This window comes from Notothenia coriiceps, unplaced genomic scaffold (assembly GCF_000735185.1).
Source record: "Notothenia coriiceps isolate Sejong01 unplaced genomic scaffold, NC01 NC01_scaffold00014564, whole genome shotgun sequence".
Lineage (NCBI taxonomy): Eukaryota > Metazoa > Chordata > Actinopteri > Perciformes > Nototheniidae > Notothenia > Notothenia coriiceps.
Window position 1 is genome coordinate 1 of NW_011347265.1, and position 9,661 is coordinate 9,661.

The 9,661-nt window shown below is 40.4% G+C and overlaps 1 protein-coding gene across 1 annotated transcript; it reads left to right on the top strand.

Moving 5' to 3' along the window:
* Window positions 1-1,401: 1,401 nt before the first annotated feature.
* On the top strand, window positions 1,402-9,658 carry LOC104948554 (kalirin-like; the record flags this gene model as incomplete). The annotated part of the gene is made up of 17 exons (XM_010774754.1): window positions 1,402-1,568; window positions 2,763-2,882; window positions 3,257-3,325; window positions 3,502-3,651; window positions 3,731-3,880; window positions 4,478-4,592; window positions 4,863-4,978; window positions 5,183-5,305; window positions 5,826-6,008; window positions 6,103-6,224; window positions 7,271-7,337; window positions 7,427-7,536; window positions 8,125-8,194; window positions 8,331-8,420; window positions 9,057-9,149; window positions 9,254-9,365; window positions 9,624-9,658. Coding segments are annotated over 17 exons (1,892 nt in total), but the record flags the coding sequence as incomplete, so codon positions are not given.
* Between the last annotated feature and the right edge of the window lie 3 nt (window positions 9,659-9,661).

Below are 9,661 nucleotides of genomic sequence, written 5' to 3' on the forward strand. Positions count from 1 at the left end.
CACACACACACACACACACACACTTTCAAACACACACACACACACACACACACACACACACACACACACACACACACACACACACACACACACACACACACACACACACACACACACACACACCTTGCCATGTGAGAAGGGAAATAAGAATGATAGAGACAGAAGATTACAAAAGGAAAAGCCAAACGAGCTCTGATGTGTGCTTTTAAATTAGCTCCAATAGATCATTTCCCATCATTCCCTTTTTTGTCAAGCACTTGATTTCACACATGGAATCATTATGCATCTTAAGTGTGTGGGAGATTTTGTGGCGCTTAACATACATTACAATAAGGCAGTAATATTATTTTATCGCTTTAAGGGAGGCATTTGCATTCACACTGCGCTTCAGATCCGGTTGCCCGCTGAGCCGGCTCACATCTGGATTTACAGCTGCACACTGTATAATGAAGGAGAGAGAGAGCCTGATGCTTTGGCTGCATTATGAACTGTGATCCCAAAGGAAAGCATGTTGTGTGTAACAGGGAGAGAATTAGGTTAAAAAATCGTCACAGCCCAATCCTCTTACTGTGTGTGATGTTTGTGAATATGTGGAGGTCAGCGCCTCAGTCACACTGCCCCCTGGAGTGTTAAATCTCTGTCAGCCACCACACACACACACACACACACACACACACACACACACACACACACACACACACACACACACACACACACACACACACCACAAATAGGGCATTAACAGTTTTACAGACTGAGTACAGACACACATATTTCTCTTTTACTCACTGCCTTCAACGTATAAAATATCTGCACCTCTAAGTAAAAATAAGATTATATATATACAGGAATCAGATGCAAAATAATTTGCAATGGGAAATAATATTTACTTATATCAATAACTTTTTTATAATGTTTGTCACTATTATTTATTGTATGCTTCTGCACCAATTTAGGATATTTTGCACCAATATAAGAGATGCAGGAGCGGTTAGTTAGGGCTTATGATTCAATTTGTATGCAAGTTATTTTAGAATGTGATTTAAATGTATGTAATTGATAGAGTATTTTTTTTTTTTTGGGGAAATGTTGACCTTCTTTCTTTGCCAAAGTGAGATGAGTACACAGCTGGAGTTGGGACACGTCCAGCCTAGTTTAGAATTAAGAGTTTTATACACACACATATCAAAAGTAATCTAAAAGTGTCATTTTAGACGGTTATATGTTGATGTACACTGAGGGATGAGTCCATGTCTTTACAGAGCAGAGTTACAGAATTAGTTTTAATACTAAATACAGTAGATCATCCACAACATGTCCTCATCTTTAATTTGAGCATAAAACGTTTTGGTTTGAGATAACGTAGGAAAAATGTGACAATCACAGCTGTGTGTGTGTCAGGGATCGAGCTGACGGGGGAGAAGGACATGGACTTGGCCTCTCAGGTCCAGGAGCTGCTGGAGTTCCTGCATGAGAAGCAGCAGGAGGTGGAGCTCGCGGCGCAACACACACACACCCGGCTGGAGCAGATCCTGCAGCTGCGCCACCTACAGGGCGAGGTCAAACAGGTAAATGCAAACACACGCACGATCACTGAAATATATGAAGAAATTCTCTAAAAAAAATCATCACTGGCTGCTGCTTATACCATTTTTTTTCTCAAATGTTCTTTTTAATCAGCAATAGTTATCACGTATTTCACTTTCTTTAAGCGATATTTGAAAAGTTATGTTGTTTAAGCATATTTATCTACAAAATAGTACAGCAGTTTTCTGATGCTAAGCCAGAGAACACTAGAATATCGTCAAATTGAAATAATAGAGTGCTTAAATGTGGCAGGATGAACAATTTCACTTCGGAATGACTTTTCCATGTTGGAAAAATGACAAGAACACCACCCAGCTCTTGCTTCAATAAGCCAAGGGAGATGTATTTTGTTTTTGGTGAAGAAGCTTCTGCCGATGTCAATGTGAACGTTGACATGATGTGTGTAGAGACAGGAAGCACGCTGCAGCTGCAGATGGATACAGCTGAATAATTTATGAGGTTGATGGCAATGTGCTAATAACACACACACAAACAAACACACACACCTCTCCTGCTGCACCCCATGTATTTCTTACTCCAATCTGTCCATAGAATTCCCCTACAAACACTCAACAACGGGCGCAATGTAAATCATGTCTGGAATAATATTTTGTATCTTATGCATGAAGGTGCAAATATAACTGCAGGCACATAGTGACATTTTCAACATTTTCTTTTTTTATTACACTTTTAAATATGGTGTTAAAAATTAAAGAGTGTGGAATTTGTAGACTCTTCGTCTTCTGTATCTCTGGCAGATGATGCTGCCATCTACTGCACATATTTTAAACTACCCTCAGTCAGTATGGGGTATTTATTTTCCTAGACCGGCCTAAATATGTGGAGAAAAATGGTACATAAACATGCTACAGTTTTCTGAAGGGTCGAGATACAGAATGAAAACTTTGACACCTATGATATCCTCCCTACATCTAATCAAAACATATATAACACATGTATTGTGCTAATAATCCTTAATGCTCTTTGTAACACTATGTTTTTCCTGTCGCATTTTCAACCAATGTACTTATTTCTGCATTTTTATGTGAGACACAACGAGGGAAATGTCCCTACCACAGCATTCGTAGATATGATAACTATCCTGTCATACTAAGATTTGCAGACTTTTTTTTTGCTTTTGTGATGACTTTGAATTTCTCCCCGTCTCTCTCTAGGTGTTGGGTTGGATTCGTAATGGTGAGTCCATGTTGAACGCCAGCATGGTGAACGCCAGCTCTCTGTCTGAGGCCGAGCAGCTGCAGAGGGAACATGAGCAGTTCCAGATGGCTATAGAGGTACACACACACACACACACACACACACACACACACACACACACACACACACACACACACACACACACACACACACACACACTTTGTCATCTGTTTCTGCACAGGGCTTGCCTAAATAGTTATTTGATTCTGCATTGATTTTGAAGAGGAACAGATGCCAACGCATACAGACACAGACATTTTCAAACATACGCCTTTGTGTGTGCATGTATGTGTGTGTGTGTGTGTGTGTGTGTGTGTGTGTGTGTGTGTGTGTGTGTGTGTGTGTGTGTGTGAATTTTTAAAGTTTATTTGAACTAATGAGTCAGTGATTTTAAATGATAATAATCTTTTCTCCTCTTTTCTCTTTCATCCTCCTCCTCCTCCTCCTCCAGTCTCTCTTTCATGCTAATTCTCTCCAGAAGACACATCAGAGTGCTTTGCAAGTCCAGCAAAAAGCTGAGGTAAATGCATGTTTCTTTCAACTGTTTAATTGAATATTTAAAGTATTTCGAATATTCAACAACTAAGACTTTCTCTGCCCTTTATCTTGTATTTATCTTTGTGTGCCGATGTTCCTCCTGACCATGAATGACTCTTGACCTCAAATGCATTATCTCTCTCCTCTTCCTCTCTCCAGATCATGCTTCAGGCCGGTCACTACGATCCGGAGGCCATCAGAGGCTGTGCTGAGAAAGTGGCCGTCCACTGGCAGCAACTGATGCTGAAGATGGAGGACCGGCTGAAGCTGGTCAATGCCTCGGTGGCTTTTTACAAGACATCTGAACAGGTACATGTCCAACACACACCTCACACGGCTCTCTGAGTTTGGAGGAGGGGTGTGTAACCATCTCTGTGTGTCTGTGCAGGTGTGCAGTGTGTTGGAGAGTCTGGAGCAGGAGTATCGTCGGGATGAGGACTGGTGCGGCAGCCATGATAAACTGGGGCTGTCTGCAGACTGCGAACACCTCCTCCCTCTGATCAGCAAACACCTGGAGCAGAAAGAAGCCTTCCTCAAGGTGATTCATCTCTCTTATCGCACGTCAGAAAACAGGGTGGAGCAGAAGCACCTGCAAAATAAGACAGATATAGTTGAAATATCCAACCCAATTTATTTTTTTACAAATGTATAACTTTTACAAACTTAATAAAGGTTTTTATACCAAACTAATCTGTAAAAGACCTGGTGATAAATACATATTTTAATAATTGTTTTGGACACTTTTAGATTAGATAAAATATTGGTTACTTGTTCAGTTCCATAGCAATACAATGACTGATACGTTAATAGATTTATATCAACAGTAGAAAGATATATATATCTATAGTATCAAATTATCTGTAGAATATACAGTATACAGAAAAGGTTGGAATACACCAAACTACAACTAAAGAAATACAAACATAGGATTCAATATACATCATACAATATTACACTTGCCTAATGAGACAGAGCCAAACAGGCTTACAAAGCTCATGTGTGAAAGCTGTTGTGTTTTGCAGTGGTAATAGTACCACTAGTAATTGAACTTACTAAAGTGAAAATGAAGTTGTGTCAGGAGTGTGTTTGTATTGTTTGAGTCTGTTGGTATAAGCACCATGTCTCTGTGCTGCAGGCGTGCACTCTGGCCCGGAGGAACGCAGAGGTGTTTCTGAAGTACATCCACAGGAACAATGTGAGCATGCCCGGAGCCTCCGGTCACACCAGAGGGCCCGAACAGCAGGTCAAAGGTCAGTTCTGCTGATGATGATACACCTCAAAATAAATACTGCTGCAGTTTCTATAACAGTTTAAATCTCTATGTAATGCTACTTTTTGAATGTTGCACTGGCAGATAAACATATTGGTTTTTTTGTCTGGACTTTATTTAATAAGATGCATTTTGTTTAATTATTTGACCTATGTACACAGTTGAGTTTGGAATCTGGGAGAATATTTTAGGATTATGGAGAAAGTGTTCATTCAATAATTAATTGTGGTGTGTTTTCTTTGTTGTGCAGCCATTCTGAATGAGCTGCTGCAGCGAGAGAACCGAGTCCTTCACTTCTGGACGTTGAAGAAGCGAAGGCTGGACCAATGTCAGCAGTACTTGGTGTTTGAACGCAGTGCCAAACAGGTCAGTGTGTGAGAGTGTATGAGTGTGTTTATGTACTTTAGTGAAACAAAATGAAAAAGTTCTGGCTGGATTTTGACTTTGGGGAAATGAGCAGCACTAAAGAGACATCTTGTTTATTTATCAGGACGTTAGTTACAGTAAGTAGGGAATAAACTGAGATGGGAGATTAACTTTATTTATTTATGTGTGTCTGTGTGTGCGCAGGCGTTGGATTGGATCCAAGAGACGGGTGAAGTTTACCTGGCAACACACACATCACCTGGTGAATGCAGCGAGGAAACACAGCAACTCCTCAACGACTACCATCACTTCAGACTCAATGCCAAGGTACGCTGTGTGTGTGTGTGTGTGTGTGTGTGTGTGTGTGTGTGTGTGTGTGTGTGTGTGTGTGTGTGTGTGTGTGTGTGTGTGTGTGTGTGTGTGTGTGTGTGTGTTAAAGATATTTATTGTTGAGCCTAAGGGACTGCTGGGAACATCAATCAAGTAGAAGTCATATTTACAAACGGTATCTCTAGTGTAACTGCATCTCCTTGTACATATTAAGACTCAATGTTAGTGATGCCCTTTAAAAACTTGTGTTAGTCTAAATAAGACATGCAAGTTCTTTCTGGGACCAATTCGATTTTGAATTTTAAAAAATGAGAAAAAAGTCAATTAAATCCAATATTCTAAATTCATGTATGAAATGAACAGGTAATAATATATCACCCTATATACAAAAAGCTAAATGAGTGATGTCACACACTAAAACAGGGTTTAGTCTGTTTTACTTGCCGTCAGAAGGAGACTCAGAACATCAGTAAATCCTGCAGTGTCTAATCAGTGTTTGTGTGTTTACTTCCGGCAGCAAACCAAGGAGAAGGTGAAGCTTCTGATCCAGTTAGCGGACAACCTGGTGGAGAAAGGCCACGCCCACGTGTCGGAGCTGAAGCGCTGGGTCAGCACGGTGGACCGCCGATACCGAGACTTCTCCCTGCGCATGGGCAAATACCAGGAGAGCCTGGAGAGAAGCCTGGGGGTCAGCTCTGAGGTACACACTCATTACACGGTAGTTTCTTCCCTTTTACTCCATATGTTTGTTTCAGATGATTGATTAAAATATATATGTATGTTCCTTTACGCAGGACAATAAAGACTTGGAGTTGGATATTATTCCTGCCAGCCTGACAGACGACCCCGAGGTCAAACTGCGTGACCCCAACCCCGAGGTCAACGAGGAGAAGAGGAAGTCTGCCAGGAAGAAAGAGTGAGTGCAGGAACAAAGTTAGGAAGAGCATGACAGAGAAAAAAGTCTTTACACAATCAGAACTTGTCAAAAATATCTTCAAAACTGTGACACATGTAAGGTATAAGAAATGCTATTTTAATTTAAGCGTCCAAGTTTTGGTTTGTAAAATAATAGACCTACTGTGCAGCATGGCCCAAACCTGAAACACATGGAGCATGTAACATGATGTAGTAGGGTTGCAAAATTCCGGGAATTTTCAAAGATGGAAACTTTCCATGGGAATTAACAGGAATTAACGGGAATTTATGGGAATAAACTGGGAATTTTCAAAATTGAAGGTTGGCTCTTCATAGGGAACTTAAATATAATTGGGGAAAGTATATTTTAGAATAATCTTGACTCAAACAAACAGATGCCATTCAATTACACTTTAATATCCATTCCATAGGACACTGCTTACTGCATGGCTATTGAGACCAGGCACTGTGCATTCCTCCATCACATGCACAGATGAGTAATATTTAACTCAACATTCCTGTTTTCGTTCTTCAATGAAACAAATAATTGTTCAATAAAATAATTAAAACTTGTTTGGTTCCACTTAAAAAATCTGTTGAAATGTCATGTTTTTTGTCTAATTTTGCATCGAATATTTCCAAAATTCCCCAGCTTAACTTCCCATTGAAACTCTCCGGAAACTTTCCGGAAATTTACCGGAAATGTTTCGCCCCTTTGCAACCCTATGATACAGTAATGTACCCAATTTAACTAAATGAATTCATATCTAGTCCCAAATGAGTGTCTTCTCAATCTGTTGTTATAATAGTCATCATCTGCTTCCTATAGTCTTCCAAAATTCCTATTTTCAAAGACATTAAAGAAAACATAATTAAGTACAATTTACTTCTCTGAAGCGTCTGAAATGGTTTTCTCTTGACATTTTACGAAGAACAGAGGAACATCTGTATACTCATCTGACCACTATATAAAAAAAAGAACCTAATGCATAATTCATGCCAGCTGATCCTCGTGAAGTTTCCCTCTAAATGTTTTTCTTGTCTCAGGTTCATCATGGCAGAGCTGCTGCAGACAGAGAAGACCTACGTCAAAGACCTCCAAGAGTGTCTAGAGGTATGGAAACAGTTCTGCTTGTCCGATTCTGTTTTGAAACAACAAATATTTTCCTGTCTACCTTACCTGTCTGCCTGTCTCGCTGTCAGAACTACCTGTGGGAGATGACCAACGGCGTGGAGGAGGTTCCTGCCGCCATCGCTAACAAGGAGCACATCGTCTTCGGCAACATGCAGGCTATCTGCGACTTCCACAACAAGTGAGAGACACATACAATGTTTATGTAATATAATCCAGTGTGCTATACGTGGTCCATGTTTACCACCGAGGCTTTTCTGAAACAACGTGTGAAGATACAAGCATAGCAAAAACCCTGGCCTGTTGCTGGATATGCTTTGATTCTAAGCCTTGGAAATGCACTTCATTGTCAAAGCTTTAAAAACTCCCAAGGGTAACTTTTTTCTTCTTCTGATATGTTACCTGAAGGGGAGCTGAAGAAGCATCTTTGAGGTGTTCCTTCAAAGACAGCTCATGTTCTCCTGGAGTTTCCCTGAGGAACCTCTTTGTTTCTGATGCTTTGTGGTTCCATGGTTCCTCAGAGAAACATTATCTTGTACTCATTGCCTCCATTTAGATCTTAAAGGAGCTTTTAACCTGCTTGTTCTTTTGGGGAAAAAATACATTCTTAGTGGTCTGGACATTTTGTTTTACTGTCAAAGAAAGCCAGATTATTCCCTCCAGTCACTTTGTATTTGGACTGTGTCGATTATTAGGGTTTTCTGCAGCTGATCCATGTTAGAAAAAAGTCTACTTTATGATCTTTTGCCATGTGTGTATGTGTTTGCAGTATTTTCCTGAAGGAGCTGGTGAACTATGAGCAGCTTCCAGAGGATGTGGGTCACTGCTTCGTCACCTGGGTGAGAGTCGGCCTTCATTCCACATGTTGTCAAACCAATATGTGTCCCTAAAAGTCCTAATATGGGTTTAAGCTTGAATAGAGCATACAAAAATGACCGTGTAAAACCTTATCTCCCCTCCCCCCCTGTTTTCCAGGCTGATAAGTTCCACATTTATGTTGATTACTGTAAGAACAAACCGGACTCCAGTCAGCTCATACTGGAACATGCCGGCACCTTCTTCGACGTGAGTAATCCCATCATCATTCTACCACAGAGCCATTTACATAATTTCAACTCATCCATCCAACAGCTAACATCATTGTCTCTTTCAACCACCTCGTAGTAAACTGACCCAATCTGTGCTTCTCTAAAGCTTCTTAACAAAAAGGTTTATACACAATGTATCCCCTTCTGTAAATGCTTGCTCCTGTAAGTTGTAGGATAATAAACGGATGCCTTCAGTAACACCTGAAGCAGTATAATATCATGCTCATTGTGATGCTTCAGTTTAAAAAGCAGCAGATAACCCAACAAACGCTTGATACAGGGACATCTTTATGATGGATGCCTACTGTGGAACATGGAGATAAACAGGGGTCTAATTTATCATTTTAATTTAGCACTCCAGTAAGTACTCTGTCAGGCAGATTGCTTAGACTTGGAGTGGAAATTGTTTGTGTGCAGCTGCTGCTTTTTAATTTCCCTCCTACAGCTGGAGATGGGGATGATTGTGAGACTCACCTCCTGTGTCACTAGGTGGTGCTGTTTGGTCATGAAACTGTTTAGATTCCCATCTATTGAACATTTCACAGTTATGACAATTGCTGTAATGTTGAACTATTTTAGGATTTCCTGTAATGTTCTGTCTGTGTATAAACAGGAGATTCAGCAGAAACGTGGACTGGCTAACTCCATCTCCTCCTACCTCATTAAACCGGTCCAGAGGATCACCAAGTACCAACTACTGCTTAAGGTTGGTACACAGACACAGCATCAAAGTTTAGGTTTAGATAACTAATGCTTTCCTGCTCTGTTTCACCCCCTCATTATATCTGATATCCTCCCCTCGCTCTGCAGGAGTTACTGTCATGTTGTGAGGAGGGAAAAGGGGAGATTAAAGATGGTTTGGAGGTGATGCTCGGTGTCCCTAAGAGAGCTAATGATGCCATGCATCTCGCCATGATGGAGGGTAAGAAACTGTCCTTAAAAATTACATTTGTTCTTATTAGAATTTATAAAATGTGTCTTTAAAAATATGTAAACATAAAGCATTTTCAGATGTGTTGCATTTTCTTTCCCAGATGTTTTAATTTGATTTAATGACTAACAACATTTTCAAATAGACATAGTCCCTCATGGTTTTTTTTCTATGCCCCCTGATGATTGTCTGTATGTTCAGACTTTGAGCAGCTCAGTTGATATCAAGTCTTGTCCCTCTCGTCCTCAGGATTTGAGGAGAACCTGGAGGTGCAGGGCGAGCTGATC